We start from the raw sequence: 16,938 nt of genomic DNA, 5'->3' as shown, positions 1-16,938 counted from the left end.
TTGCTTTTTAAATTGTGTTTTCGCCATGTTTTCGCTACGCTTTTGTCACTTTTTGTCACTTTTCGTCGCTTTTTGTCACTTTTCTGTCGCTTTTTCATTGCTTTTTTTCATATTTTCGACACATTTTGTCACTTTTTGTCGCTTTTTTGTCACTTTTTTGTTGATTTGTTGTCATATTTTCAACACGATTTTGTCACTTTTTTGTTGTGTTTTCACCACGTTTTAGTCACTTTTTCATTTCTTTTTTTGTTGCTTTTTTGTTGTTGTGTTTTTGTTGCTTTTTTGTCATTTTCAACACGATATTGTCACATATTGTTTTTTATTGCTTTTTTCATGGCTTTATTGACGTGTTTTCGCCATGTTTTTGTCACTTTTTGTTGCATTTTCATCCTCAATTTTGTCATTGTTTTGATGGGGTTTTTTTTTTAGCTTTGAGATTTGGGTAAATTCATAAAACAGTTATGAATTTGGTCATTTCAAATCCACAACTGTTATTTTTCTCCACTTATAACTTGTTTGCTTGTTTTCTTATGGACGAAAGTAAGATAATGCTCTTTTTACAGTCACAACATGGCGGCCGCGTTTACCGCAGCTCTATCACTCTTGTATATTATACCTATGGTCCACTCTAGCGTGCTATGATATTGGTTCGACCAATAGAAACGCACGTTTCCCGCTGACGTCAAGGGGTCAGAGGAAGCAGTCATGTACGCAGCATAAAATGTAAACAGACGTGTTTGCGAAGGACAGGTGAGAAATACAGTCCAGAAACATGTCACACGCGGAGAACTTTGTGTCCCGCGCTTTTAATAGACGCGCTGCATATTTGAGCTGACGTTATCCCTATTTTCATGGTTGTAGAAGTGTATTTGTCATAAAGAAAGTGCCGTTTACTGTCTACTCAATTCAACTTTATATCGTAATTGGAGCTAATAAACGTGACTTGTAACATGACTGAATTTTAAATGCACATTGTGAACAGTATATTATGGTGCTATTTTAGCTTTACCTTTGCACCTACATGTAGTCTTGTAAGTCACATAAATAACTACATTGATCGACTCCTGCTTATTGTTGATTCTTACTCATCATGACCATAGAAATACACCCAGTAATGTTCCATTTTGTTTGTTACAGGATTGAGATATGAGACTGTTATCGAGAGCAGTGAAAGCTGCTGCTGCTTCTGACAGAGTTCAGAGCTGTAGACACTTCTGGGGCTGGCTCAATGCAGTTTTCAACAAGTGAGTCCTAATTATTATTAAATGTTTTTTTTTATTTAAAAACAGTTTGTCAGTCAAGAAAAAAAGCAAGCACAAAGTCATGAGGGAGACCATGGCGGAGGTGGTAGAGTCGGTCGTCTCATGATCAGGTTGGGGTTTTGAATGCCGGCTCCTACAGGTGCACATTGTCGTTGTGCCCTTGGGCAACACACTTCACCCTCCTTGCCTCCAGTGTCTGCGTACATTTTTGCATTAACCTCTGAAACTCCGCCTCAAATTGGCACATTTTCACGGTTTCTCAGTTTGGTTTTACCCAAATCTAAAAGCTTCTTGGAAAAAGCACCAGAACAGGAAACAAAAATGTGACAAAAAAGCGCAGAAAAAAGACAAAATTGTGACGACGACAACACAGCAACAACACTAGGAACAATCTTATATCAGTTTTGTAGGTCTTAGTTTTCTAATGCGGTGTTACATTGGCCTATAGGCTGTAAGTTTTTAGATTTGGGTAAAGCTGAGTTGGAGAAAATGTGCGGAGTCGTATCGGTCTGTCGTGGTGAAGAGGGAGCTGAGTCGGGGGCAAAGCTCTTGATTTACCGATCGATCTACGTTCCCACCCTCACCTTACTCACTCTCATTTTTGCCACTTTTTTGTCACTTTTATGTTGAGTTTTTTGTCATTTTTTCATCACTTATTTGTGGCTTTTTAGTCACTTTTTTGTGTCTTTTTATGCCAAATGTATGGACATTTTTAACATGAATCTTGAATGTAATTGTTAACTACAATTACATTCATGCCTATTTTAAGTGCAACTGTCATATGCACTTAAAATAGGCAAACAAAAAGATACAGACGGCATCTCGTCATAGAAAGGGGCGTGGCCTCGCCGAGGGGGACGATAGAATCTTTTGGGAAACACAATTTTTCACTCTTTTTAGACATTTTCTGGTGGAATATGAACTTATTTATAACATACAAATAAAGTGAAGTGTAAATCAGGTCCATATGGATGTTTATTCACAGCAGATTGTTCTGTAGAAGTGAAAAAAAAACGGCAGTCATAGCAAGCGCTAGCTACCATTAGCACGATGCTAACATGTAGCATCATGTTAGCATTCTCCGTTTTTTTTATGTATTTATGGGCAGTTGAACCACTTTGCTTCTCTCCATGTCTTTGTATCTTTATTTAGTAGAAAACTATATTCATAATTCAGCATTTGTTAAAATAGTTTTTGAATAATTAGAGAAAGTTTAGATTTTTCTCCAAATTGTTTCCCCCTTAATTGTTTCAAACATGACCATATATGGGCGATTCCATAGATGCCGTCTGTATTGTTCCTACATTGTTTTCCCCCTCTGGCTGCTTCGAACATGACCATATATGGGCGATTACAGAGACCTGTCTGAATTCTGATGATGTCATTCCAAACTCAGCATGTTGCTAGGTAACAGAATGTTCTGCCTCTCCAAGCCAAAAGCATTTGGACATTGGAGTTGAAGACATTTTCACAAGTGTCTCCAGAGATTTTGCCTCTACACATTGGTTTGGAAGAACTCTCTTGTGACTGTGGCTGTTATTGAAGTAGTTGGTGGTGGTGATCATTCATTTCAACTTCTAACAGAGCCTCAGTATAATCAGACTACTTCTGACCTCTGCTGGTGGTACTTCTCGAACAAACAAAATGAAGGCCTCTGAAGTACGCGTGCTGAGGGGTCGGCAATTTGAAGACTGGTTTTATGAACAGCACCCACGCCTCAAGAATCCAGGATCTGGTAGGATAAAGTCCACGTTCCAAAAGCTGAAAAATAGGATCAGGCAGCTTTCGTGGAAATCGTTCATGAATGTGCAGTTCATCGTCCCCTTTCTGGTTGGCATGATTCTGCAATACCTGGTTGCAATACAATGGATTCACGTACCAATGGCATTCGCAGATTACCCGCAGCTGGAGAAATGATAATTGAGCAGATTGTCAGATTGTATGTCAGCTTTGGACCAGTCACCATATTCTTCTCGCCCCTCTCACTGTTCGCTGACTACCTCCCTGAGTGGGTGCCTTTCAAACAGTGCTACCTGTCAGTAACGCTGATCGATAGCTCTGTACCGTGGGACGATCTGTTCAATTTTCATCTTTACCCTGCGCTCACTCTGTATCTTCCGCCACTGTCGTCTCTCTGGCTGCGTCTCCGATCGTACCGCTCCTGGTCGACGCTCCCTCCGTGTACCGTGAGTCTCACTCTCGTGTCTGTGTCTGTGATGTCAAACCCAACACCACTGATAGGCCTCACGTTGAACAGCCCGCTGTGGTCACTGCTTTGTCTCAGACCTGAGCTGAAATTTGGAATCGAGTTGTTTCCTCAGGGCAAACGTGAGGGCCCCAAAGCATCCAAACTAGACCTCACAGCATCCGAACTACAGGACATCACAGCAACCAAACTACAGGACATCACAGCATCCCAACTACAGGACATCACAGCATCCATACTTCAGGACATCACAACATCCCAACTACAAGAAATCACAGGATCCCAACTACAGAAGCTCACAGCCTCCAAACTACAGGAGTTCACAGCGTCAGAACTTCCTGTGTTCATTGAACCACTTGTGTTCCAGCCACCGCCTGGATGGATTACCACTTTGCTCACTGGGAACGTGGTCTCTTGTCTCATGAGCGTGTGGCTTCTTGCTTCAAGGACCTGAGCGCTCTTCGGGACGGTCCTGAAGAGCGCTCAGAGCGGGCGTGGTGATGCAGTGGTCAGCGCTCTTTTAAAGCCTGAAGGCCCTGGGCTCTGTCGGACGGGCCTTTCTGTGTGGAGTTTGCATGTTCTCCCCGTGTCTGCCTAGGTTTCCTCTGGGTACTCTGGTTGGTAAGCTATAGTAACTACTACAGCTTACTACCATCGAGTCTAGTGTGAATGATTCATTCACTCCAGACTCAATGGTGGTGAGCTACTACAGCTTACTACCATCGAGTCTGGAGCGAATGAATGCACAACATGCATTCATTCACACTATACACACTACACACAATACAAAACTACCACAATACAAAACTACACACAATACAAAACTACACACAATACAAATCGACACACAATACAAATCTACACACAACACCCCATTAGGAGGTATTGCGTGTAGATTGAGATTGAAGACCTACAAAACTGAAATCGTCACATTATAGTCACATAATCGTCACGTTATCGTCACATTATCGTCGCATTATCGTCACGTTATCGTCACGTTATCGTCGCATTATCATCACGTTATCGTCACATTATCGTCACATTATCATCACGTTATCGTCACATTACCGTCACATCATCACGTTATCGTCACATTATCGTCACATTATCGTCACATAATCGTCACATTATCGTCGCATTATCATCACATTATCGTCACATTATCGTCACGTTATCGTCACGTTATCGTCGCATTATCGTCACATTATCGTCGCATTATCGTCACGTTATCGTCACGTTATCGTCACGTTATCGTCACGTTATCGTCGCATTATCGTCGCATTATCGTCACATTATCGTCACATTATCGTCACGTTATCGTCACATTATCGTCACGTTATCGTCGCATTATCGTCGCATTATCGTCACATTATCGTCACATTATCGTCACATTATCGTCACATTATCGTCACATTATCGTCACATTATCGTCACGTTATCGTCACGTTATCGTCACATTATCGTCACATTATCGTCACGTTATCGTCGCATTATCGTCACATTATCGTCACGTTATCATCACATTATCGTCACGTTATCGTCACGTTATCGTCACATTATCGTCACGTTATCGTCGCATTATCGTCACGTTATCGTCGCATTATCGTCACATTATCGTCACATTATCGTCGCATTATCGTCACATTATCGTCACGTTATCGTCACATTATCGTCACGTTATCGTCGCATTATCGTCGCATTATCGTCACATTATCGTCACATTATCGTCACATTATCGTCACGTTATCGTCACGTTATCGTCTCATTATCGTCACGTTATCGTCACGTTATCGTCACGTTATTGTCGCATTATCGTCGCATTATCGTCACATTATCGTCACATTATCGTCACATTATCGTCACGTTATCGTCACGTTATCGTCTCATTATCGTCACGTTATCGTCACGTTATCGTCACGTTATTGTCGCATTATCGTCACATTATCGTCACGTTATCGTCACGTTATCGTCACATTATCGTCGCATTATCGTCACATTATCGTCACGTTATCGTCACATTATCGTCACGTTATCGTCGCATTATCGTCGCATTATCGTCACGTTATCGTCACGTTATCGTCACATTATCGTCGCATTATCGTCACGTTATCGTCACGTTATCGTCGCATTATCATCACGTTATCGTCACATTATCGTCACATTATCATCACGTTATCGTCACATTATCGTCACATTATCATCACGTTATCGTCACATTATCGTCGCATTATCATCACGTTATCGTCACATTATCGTAACATAATCGTCACATTATCGTCACATAATCGTCACATTATCGTCGCATTATCATCACATTATCGTCGCATTATCGTCACGTTATCGTCACGTTATCGTCGCATTATCGTCACATTATCGTCACATTATAGTCGCATTATCGTCGCATTATCGTCACGTTATCGTCGCATTATCGTCACGTTATCGTCACATTATCGTCGCATTATCGTCACATTATCGTCACATTATCGTCACATTATCGTCACGTTATCGTCGCATTATCGTCACATTATCATCACATTATCGTCGCATTATCGTCACGTTATCGTCACATTATCGTCACATTATCGTCACATTATCGTCACGTTATCGTCACGTTATCGTCTCATTATCGTCAGGTTATCGTCACGTTATCGTCACGTTATCGTCTCATTATCGTCACGTTATCGTCACATTATCGTCACGTTATCATCACATTATCGTCACGTTATCGTCGCATTATCGTCACGTTATCGTCACATTATCGTCACGTTATCGTCACATTATCGTCACATTATCATCACGTTATCGTCACGTTATCGTCGCATTATCGTCACGTTATCGTCACATTATCGTCACGTTATCGTCACGTTATCGTCACATTATCATCACATTATCATCACGTTATCGTCACGTTATCGTCACGTTATCGTCACATTATCGTCACATTATCGTCACATTATCGTCACGTTATCGTCACATTATCGTCGCATTATCGTCACATTATCATCACATTATCGTCACGTTATCGTCACATTATCGTCACATTATCGTCACGTTATCGTCGCATTATCGTCACGTTATCGTCGCATTATCGTCACATTATCGTCACATTACCGTCACATTATCATCACATTATCGTCACGTTATCGTCGCGTTATCGTCACGTTATCGTCACGTTATCGTCACGTTATCGTCACGTTATCGTCACGTTATCGTCACGTTATCGTCGCATTATCGTCACATTATCGTCACATTATCGTCACATTACCGTCACATTATCATCACATTATCGTCACGTTATCGTCGCGTTATCGTCACGTTATCGTCACGTTATCGTCACATTATCGTCACATTATCGTCACATTATCGTCGCATTATCGTCACATAATCGTCACATTATCGTCACATTATCGTCGCATTATCGTCGCATTATCGTCGCATTATCGTCACATTATCGTCACATAATCGTCACATTATCGTCGCATTATCGTCACATTATCGTCGCATTATCGTCGCATTATCGTCGCATTATCGTCACATTATCGTCACATTATCGTCACGTTATCGTCACGTTATCGTCACGTTATCGTCACGTTATCGTCACGTTATCGTCACGTTATCGTCACATTATTGTCACATTATCGTCACATTATTGTCACATTATCGTCACATTATCGTCACATTTTCACCACATTATCGTCACATTATCGTCACATTATTGTCACATTATCATCACATTATCATCACATTATCGTCACATTATTGTCACATTATCGTCACATTATCGTCACATTTTCACCACATTATCGTCACATTATCGTCGCATTATCGTCAAATTATCGTCACATTATCGTCACATTATCGTCACGTAATCGTCACGTTATTATCAAATTATCGTCACATTATCGTCACATTATCTTCTCATTATCGTCACATTATCGTCACGTTATCGTCACATTATTGTCACATTATCGTCACGTTATCGTCACGTTATCATCACATTATTGTCACATTATCGTCACATTATTGTCACATTATCGTCACATTTTCACCACATTATCGTCACATTTTCACCACATTATCGTCGCATTATCGTCACATTATCGTCACATTTTCACCACATTATCACCACATTATCGTCACATTTTCACCACATTATCGTCACATTATCGTCACATTTTCACCACATTATCGTCACATTATCACCACATTATCGTCACATTATCACCACATTATCGTCACATTATCACCACATTATCGTCACGTTATCGTCACATTATCGTCACATTATCGTCACATTATCGTCACATAATCGTCACATTATCGTCACATTATCGTCACATTATCGTCACATAATCGTCACATTATCGTCACATTATCGTCACATTATCGTCACATAATCGTCACATTATCGTCACATTATCGTCACATTATCGTCACATTATCGTCACATTATCGTCACATTATCGTCACATTATCGTCACATTATCACCACATAATCGTCACGTTATCGTCGCATTATCGTCACATTATCGTCACATTTTCACCACATTTTCACCACATTGGTTAAATAACTATAAAATATATAAAGTGTATTATCGGTCGGAAACGCCACCTTAACGTGGTGGAGGGGTTTGAGCGCCCGAATGATCCTGGAGCTCTGTTGTCGGGGGCTTCGTGCCCCTGGTAGGGTCTCCCAGGACAAACAGGTCCTCGGTAACGGGTCAGACTAAGAGCGTTTCAGAAGCCCCTTATGAGAGACCAACAGGCCCGGTTAGAACCATGAGGCCGTCCTTCTGTGAACCCACCACCTGCAGGAGGAGCCATAGGGGCTGGTGCAATATGTTTCCATGATCCGGCAACGGACAAGTGGAAGAAAATGGATGGATGGATGTCTGTAGGATTCTCTTGTTGCTTGACTCTCCTTGTTCCTTTTTCTACCTTCTCTTTTTATTCTCTCGAGTTGCACTGGGCAGGGTATTGGGACAACTAATATTAAAAAAATAATAATACACGTTCGAAATAAGCTTCCTTCGCAGGGTGGCTGGGCGCACCCTTCGAGATCGGGTGAGGAGCTCAGATACCCGGGAGGAGCTCGGAGTAGAGTCGCTGCTCCTTCACGTCGAAAGGAGCAGCTGAGGTGGCTCGGGCATCTGTTCCTAGGATGCCTCCTAGTCGCCTCCCGCGAGAGGTGTTCCGGGCATGTCCTATTGGGAGGAGGCCTCGTGGAAGACCCAGGACACGCTGGAGGGACTATGTCTCCGAGCTGGCCTGGTGTTGCCTCGTGGTCCCCCCAGAACAGCTGGAGGGGGTGTGTGTGGATCGGGAAGTCTGGGCATCTCTGCTCAGACTTCTTCCCCCACGACCTGGTCCTGGATAAAGCGGAAGAAAATGGATGGATGATGGATGGATGGATGGACACTGCAAGGCTGTGTTTTCTGATCAAATTGTGGCTCAGGCCTGTTTACGCTTCATGCTGTCCTAAGCCTGGACATATAATAAGGCATGGTCTTTATTACAGGGGCATCAAGCGTAAAACTGTCACATGCCGGTACTCATAGGCTGACCACCTGTCCCTCTTCACCGCACAGCTACTTAGGCATCCACCTATGTCGATGATGACCCAATTTTTTCATGGTGTCCTGTGAAATTTAACGTTACTTTTGTCCAGTATACAATTTCCGAGCCTCTAACTTGTGAAGATGTCCATTTGCGTCAATTTTATGTCCTTGCAGGCTAGTGTTCGGGCATTTAAGTTCTTTCAAAAGTTCCAACCCTCCATGCCCCACCAAATTGCTCAACGTGTCTCACATATTCTGCTTTTTGAGGTCGTCACTCTATGTAAACAAGGAGGCAGATTTTTTGCTTTGACGACTTTAGCCTCATGAACTTTCCCCTGCTTTATAGTAATATTTGTTCTGTCTCCGTCCTCACCCCGTCCCTCTCTCTCAGGGTGGACCATGAGAGGATCAAGGCGGTGGGTCCGGACCGCGCCGCCGCAGAGTGGCTGCTGAGGTGCGGGGCCAAAGTCCGGTTCCAGGGCTTCGAGAAGTTTCACCGCGACTACAACGGTCTCCCCACGGGACCTTTGGGACGCTACAAGATCGAGGCCATAGACGCCACCGAGTCCTGCATCATGCACAGAGGCTTCGAACACCTCGGTCTGTGATTCTGAAGGAGGAGGGGTTAGATATTAATTATATCAGGGATTTCAGCATAGATGGACTAAACAAGACTAATTTCAGAATCCTCAACGTCGAAACTTAACATTATTAATGTAACAAGTTAGTACAGTTCAGACAGAGGGGATTGAGCTGTACCGGTGATCTCTCAGTTGTTGCCTAAACTCATTTCTAGCTCTCCAGGACCCTGGTTTTTAGCTGTAACCTTTTCCTATGAATAGTGAAATGTCCCATCTCTAGGGCTGAGCACCGTAAAAAAAAGTTTTATATACTTTAACGATACTTGGTTTTCAATACTTTTCAATACGCCCCTCCTGGAACCGCCACCTTAACGTGGTGGAGGGTTTAACAGCCCGAATGATCCTGGGAGCTCTGTTGTCGGGGGCTTCGTGCCCCTGGTAGGGTCTCCCGTGGCAAACAGGTCCTCGTTGACGGGTCAGACCAAGAGCGGTTCAGAAGCCCCTTATGAGAGACCAACAGGCCCAGTTAGAACCATGAGGCCGTCCTTCTGTGGACCCACCACCTGCAGGAGGAGCCATAAGGGGCTGGTGCAATGTGATTTGGGCAGCTCCAACGGCTGCTCCCACGACCCGGAAACGGGAAAGTGGAAGAAAATGGATGGATGGATGGATGGATGGACGGATGGACGGATGGATGGGTTTTCAATACTGATGCCTGACTTTTTCTGATACCTTTACAAAAATATTTGTCATCTAGAACAAGAAAACAGAACAAAAATCGGGCTCATCTCCAATGTCAGGAAATATGTGGAAAATGGGGAATCATTTTTTGGGGAAATGGGGTGAAATTGGGAGAAATTGTGTCAAAAATAAAGAAAAAATGTGTTAAAAAAATTGAGGGTGTAAAAAAAGAGATCATTAATGACAATAAAAAATTGGGGCAAAATTGAATAGAAATTTGTAAATAATTTGGAAAAATTGGGCAAACACAGGGACAAAAAAAAATAATAATAATAATTTATTTCAGCTGAAAAAACCAAGTCACTACTTTCTTTAACCTCTTAACTCCCGCCTGAACCGAGAGGATCTTTTTCCTCACATCAGATTTTTTTCCCATCATTTTTTTGTTGGGTATTCAACTCATTTTTGTAACTTTTTGTCATTTTTTTAATCAAATTTTTGTCATTTTTTTGTCACATTAAAAAAAAAAAAAGTAAATTTTTATCACATTTTTGTCATTTTTTTGTCACATTTTTTTATCACAGTTATTACATTTTTTTTGGTCAAATTTTTATCACATTTTTTGTCATTTTTTGTCACTTTTGTTATTTTTTCGTCAATTTTTTATCCAATTTTTGTCATTTTTTTGTCAAATTTTATCACATTTTTTGTATTTTTTTATTGTCACATTTTGGTCATTTTTTCATCCATTTTTTGTCAATTTCTTGTGACATTTTTGCCACTTTTTCATCAATTTTTCGTCACTTTTTTGTCAATGTTTTCTCACGTTTTTGTCACATTTCCATCATTGTTTTCGTCACAGCTTTTTACCAGAAGCTTTTGGACTGGGGTGAAGCCAAATTGGAGAAAATGTGCTCGGTTCAGGTGGGAGTTAAGGGGTTAATGTTGTCCCTGGACCAACAGGCATCAAATCTTGGATCTAAAGATCAGGGCCGGATTTATTTATTTTTTTTCACAAATGTGTCTTTTTTTTTTTTTTTTTTAACTAACACTATGTTTAATAAGCTACTTCTGCATGTTAAAAAAAAAATCATCTTTTCATTGTAGAGAGACAGAGAAATCCGACAGACACACAGTATATGGGGGGCCCTGGAAAAACTTTAGCCCCGGGGCCCATTTTACTTAAATCCGGCCCTGCTAAAGATATTAATAAAAATCGGTATCTACTTTCGATACTTTAATTTTTTCGATACCGGTAGTACCTTAACTTTTTTTTTTACGAAACCATTCTGTATTGTTTAACTGTGCCCAGCCCTTTTGTAGACCAATGCAAATCATATTATATTTTCAGCCCTTGTAAAGGTGACAGGTAAGACATAAATCAGGTCACACTGAAATGACGAGACAAAATTAGGTCAGGCCGGTTTAGAGCCTGCGTTTGGACCCATGTCTTATGCATGAGCGGCCTCTCCGGTGTCCGGCCTCTCTGTTCGCGCTAACTGTAACATTTAACGTCGCGCATCAAAGTTTAACGCGATCCCGACCCGAGCGCTTGGCCTGGAAACGGCTCCGTATCTGCGCGGACACGAAAGGGAAGGAGAGAGGGCGAAAGTGCATCTGCCCGAATCAAACATCGGAGTGACGCAATGTCCCCCGATCGCTTTCTCCCTGACCTCATCCTCTTGACGCCGCGGGACCAGGACCGGGTCAGGACAGGACAACGGACTTTGGGCTCGGACTTTAGACTCGGACTTATTTACTGAGCCACGAGGGAAAGTGCGCGGTCACAATAACGCGGTAATAAAATGATAAAACAACTAGTAAGCAGGAAATAGAATAATAATGGCATTTGAACAACACATGAATATAGAAAAGTACATTTGCAAGATGGAAATATCTAAAAAGTAGATAAACACTAGGACATACAAAGCAGAAAGGCAAACAGATAAAGCATAAGATAAGATCATCCTTTATTGATCTCACAATGGACAAATTCACTTGCTACTTTCAGCATTCAATAAGATCACTCGGGGTGTGCAAAATAGGCAGGAAATGTGCAAACAGTTAAAAAGATGTATCTTAAAGAGGCTAGATGCAAGTTACTCACTACTGCCACCTCAGGTCATGCGTGTAACTGCACCATGTATGTTAAGCTCGTGCGTGACGGTGAACAGGTCTGAGCTCATTCTACACTTTAGGACATGGCTGGAACATGTAGGGGGAGGAAAATACACAATTGTAACATTTTTAAACTCCGTATAGTCCCTTAAAAGCAAAAATCTTAAGGGGTGGAATTAAACAATAAGGATAAATAAAAATAGAATAATAATTAGAACAGACTATAGAAAGTAGAATATCGAGGTGCAAAATTTACAGTCCTAGTACATGTTGTCAATAAGTGACCATGGTACAGGGAATAAGTAAGGATTAAATAACGAGGAGCCGTGCATTAGACGGTTATAATGCACGACGCAGAATCAAGAACACCACGACGCGCAGCGGAGTGGTGTTACTCCGCGAAGTGCTAGCTAGCTCAACAAGCTCAACTGTTTATGGAAACTTTACTTTACTTTACTAATCCAGCCAAATATGTTTAAATGCAGGATCATTTTATGCACGCCTGATAAATCATGAATAGTGCCTTAACCGTTTTCAATAGAAATGTAAAGCTCATATTTTATTAACAGTAGCTAACCTAGCTGCTCACTCTCCTCTACTTCACATTTATCAAACATTTTGTTTTGGCCAAAAACGTTGAAATTAAACAAAATCCATCTCATACGTTCCTGTCAGTCACTAATTACGTGTTTATCTGATTCAGCTGTGTCATGCGTTGCTATGGCGATGCCCACAGCGGAGTGATATCCCAGTGATTTAACTACCGGACTACGTGTGCGGTTATACGAAAATAATGCACGCTTGTTAGCACCCACCAGCCAATCAGAATCGAGTATTCACCCAGACCATGGTATAAAGGAGGGTAATTGTTACTTTACAGTCTTGTTGTTCAGTCTGACAGCAGTGGAGATGAAGGACCTGCTCTGTCTTGCACTGAGGGTGTCTCAGTTTGCCACTGAGAGAGCTGCTCAGCTCCTCTACAGTCCCGTGCAGTGGGTGGGAGGTGTTGTCCATGATGGAGGTGAGCTTGGCTAACACCGTCCCTCCTGTCCCTCACCTCCTCCTGACCAGCTTGTTCAGTCTGTTCTTGTCCCGCTCTGTGCGGCCCGGGGCCCAGTACATGGCAGAGCAGAGGCTACCACAGAGTCATAAAAAGTCCTGAGCAGAGGCGGCTCACTCTGAAGGACCTCAGTCTCCTCAGAAGGTGGAGGCGACTTTGGCCCCTCTTGTACAGGGCATTGGTGTTGTGGGACCAGTCCAGTTTGATTTGATTTATTTCAAGGATATGAACCATCTCTTTTTCAAGGAGGTCCTGGGTTTGTTGTTGAGGTGAACACCCAGGTACTTGGCAAAAGGTCTCAACTTATATAGCGCTTATCCACTAACATTAGGCACTCAAAGCTCTTTACAGTAAGGATCCACTCTCCCATTAACCAGGAATGCAGACACTGGAGGCAAGGTCGGTGAAGTGTCTTGCCCAAGGACACAACGACAGTGTGCACTTTCAGGAGGCGGGATTCGCACCCCCGACCTTCCGCTCATGAGACGACCCACTCTACCATCTGCGCTACTGTCGCCCCTGTATTCTCTCTATCTCAGGACATGGACAGTGTTTAACTCACAGTGGGAGAAGTAATAATAATAAAAGGCTTAACCCCTGCCTTAACCAAGTGCATTTTCACTTATTCAGCTTTACCCAAATCCATAAAGTCACAGCCAACAGGCCAAAGTAACGCCTCATCTACATGGATCTTTTTCCTCATGTTGCCGTGTTGTAGTACAAAAAAAATCGTCGCTTTTTAGTTGGGATTTCGTCACATTTTTTGTCACATTTTTATGGCTTTTTTGTCACTTTTCTGTTGCTCAATTTTGGCTTTTTTATTTTATTTTTTATCACATTTTCATCGTTTTTTGTCAAGTTTTTGTCATTCTTTTGTTGCATTTTCATATGGGTAAAGCCAAACTGGGTTAGGGTTAGGCCCCAATCCATTATTCAGATTCTGTTGCCAGAAAACAGGCAGTTTTTATTACACGTTAAAGGCTGTATTCTTTATTTGAAACCCTTTAGATAGAAGAAAACGTCCTGTACATTTTCCCTCATGTTAGGTTATTTTTAATCTAACGGCCTTTGCTAATTTGTGCCCCTGTTTGCAGACGGTCTGAAGCATCTGGAGGAGATAAAGCTGAACAAGTGCATCTACATCGAGGACAACTGTCTGGAGAGAATCAGCTCCACAGAAAACCTGCAGAACAGCATGTGTCTGATGGAGGTCGTCTCCTGCGGCAACGTCACCGACAAAGGCATCATCGCGCTGCACAAGCTCAAGTTAATCTAACCGCCGTCTTTTACAAAAATCACAAATTACCGGCCTTAATGATGGTTTCCCTCCGTAGGAACCTGCAGTACCTGTTTCTGAGCGACCTGCCCGGGCTCAAAGACAAAGAAACAACTGTTCAGCGACTAAAGACTGCTCTGCCCAAACTGGACGTAGACCTGGATTTGGGAAACTAGTCCGGAGGCGAGACCAGGAGGAAGATGCACCTTAAGAGCTTTTCAGAGATGTGACATAAGGACATTGGAGGCGCATCGTGGAGGACGAGCGAAAGCACTGACATGTTTTCTGTGGTTCCCAACTGGTTAGTGTCAGGATCTTCCACATATTATGACAAGCAGCGATCTAAATATCGTCAATAGTAAAATTTTAGTCCACCAGTTGAGAAGCACTGTTTTACTTAATTGTGGTCTTGTATATTAAAATGGAGTTTCTTGCAGATCAAGTTTGTGTCTGTAGTAAATATTAAAACAGATGCATCAGTTTTTGTGTTTCTGTCGGAGTCACATTGAAGACTTTGATTTGGGTTTTGCCAAACTTGGGGGCCACCTCATCTCGTATTTTCCACTGGGAACCTGGAAAATAAATTTGATGATGAGACAACACAACAGAAAGCATCGATGATTCATTTTCATGCCTTTGATCTGATTGTTATGAAGCCGACACACAAGGATCATCTTTACCAGAGCTGATGAAGGCAGCATAATAATCACCTGGATTTAAAGCAGTACAAAGTAACTTGTTTACCTTAATAAATCCTTTCCGTAGTCCCTCTTGAGTTAATACAAGGGTTAATGGGATGATTAGGGGGTCTTTCATCTCCTCCTGGTGTCACTGTCCAGAAAACCACCATTGCAACTTGATGGCCACCGGACCAGAGCACCAATAATGGAATCACGAAGAAGAAGCTAACGGGCTAACGGGCAAAGCTAACTGTGGGTTAGCACCACTTAAACAGTATTTACAGCCAAGTTTGACTGAAAAAAATGATTTCCATTGTGTAATTGGATGAACAATATCCTCCTCTCCTTTTGTCTTTTCTGTCAGCATAGTATTTACTCTCATGGACAATTAATAAGTTAAAAAAATCGCAACTTGCTACAACACCTGCAGTTGCGATTATGGCCTCTAGGGGCAAGAGTTGGTCAGGTCTATTTAGCCTGAATGACCGGGTTATTCCCTCAATGGGTTTCCTCTTCCCTGAAAGAGTGGTTCAGGTTAGAGAGTCCTGATCTTAACCCCATTAAGAATCTTTGGCATGTGCTGGAGAAGGCTCTGCACTGCGGTCACACTCTCCCATCATCAATGCAACATCTTGGAGAAAAACGAATACAACACTGGATTTTTTGACATTGCTGAAGCTTATTGAAACAACGCCACAGTGAATGTGATCAAACTTAGCAGTGTTTATTTAAATTGATAGTTATATTGTCTTGTTTTCCACTTGGGCGTGTCTTGGCAACTCTATAAAAGGATAATCCAAGTATTTCATCAGAGCATTCATCAAAATACTCGACAACGCCTTTAATCGTCAGCTTAAACATTCAGCCAATTCATCTTGATCTGATTTAAAGACACAAAAGCCTGTGTTGCAAAAGATCCCTCTGTGCAACAAACAACAGACGAGGAACTGTCCGGTCGTTTCAACAACTTTATTGAGTTTTTTCACGTTACAAAAGAGCTCTATTCCAGATACAAAGAGAAAAAAGTTCAAACAGTATTTTTTAAAAACATTTGGCGGATGTACGTTTTAACCGATGGCTGTGAGCTTCCTTAGCACCAAAGCCCGAATCCGTCTTCTTGATGTAATGTTTCCAAAAGTGAAAATAACATAAAGCAGTGGTTCTCAAACTGTGGGGAAAGTACAAGTGGGCGTTTGCTGTGCATGGCTCGCTGCTGATTCATCTCAACAGCTTTAACTCTTTATAGCGAAATATTGTGGCCATAGAAGTAGCTCATCTCAGGCTCAGTTATAGCCTGTTTTACACAACAAAAACTACTTAAATAGGGGATATTTGACTTTAATGTAAGTAATTTTACACTTGATATGTAGATTAACCCCTTAAAGTGATAGTCTGGAAGTCTAAATGTTTTACAAATTTTATAAAATGTCCAAAATCGACTACATGGTCCTGCATTTTAATGTAAAGCAAGTAATTATTTTTAAATTATTTTGTGTAAAGTCCCTTCTTCCCGGAT

The 16,938-nt window shown here is 41.8% G+C and overlaps 1 protein-coding gene across 1 annotated transcript; it reads left to right on the top strand.

Moving 5' to 3' along the window:
* The first annotated feature begins 663 nt into the window (after positions 1–663).
* Positions 664–14,998, top strand: dmac2l (distal membrane arm assembly component 2 like). The gene is made up of 5 exons (XM_079573592.1): positions 664–750; positions 1,138–1,244; positions 9,418–9,626; positions 14,561–14,732; positions 14,801–14,998. The coding sequence occupies exons 2-5, from the start codon at positions 1,147–1,149 to the stop codon at positions 14,916–14,918; spliced, it is 597 nt and encodes a 198-aa protein (XP_079429718.1). The 5' UTR covers positions 664–750; positions 1,138–1,146; the 3' UTR covers positions 14,919–14,998.
* Positions 14,999–16,938: the final 1,940 nt, after the last annotated feature.

This window comes from Gobius niger (genome assembly GCF_951799975.1).
Source record: "Gobius niger genome assembly, chromosome: 16".
NCBI lineage: Eukaryota > Metazoa > Chordata > Actinopteri > Gobiiformes > Gobiidae > Gobius > Gobius niger.
The sequence above is the reverse complement of the archived record's forward strand: the minus strand, read 5'-3'. Positions and strand labels throughout refer to the sequence as shown.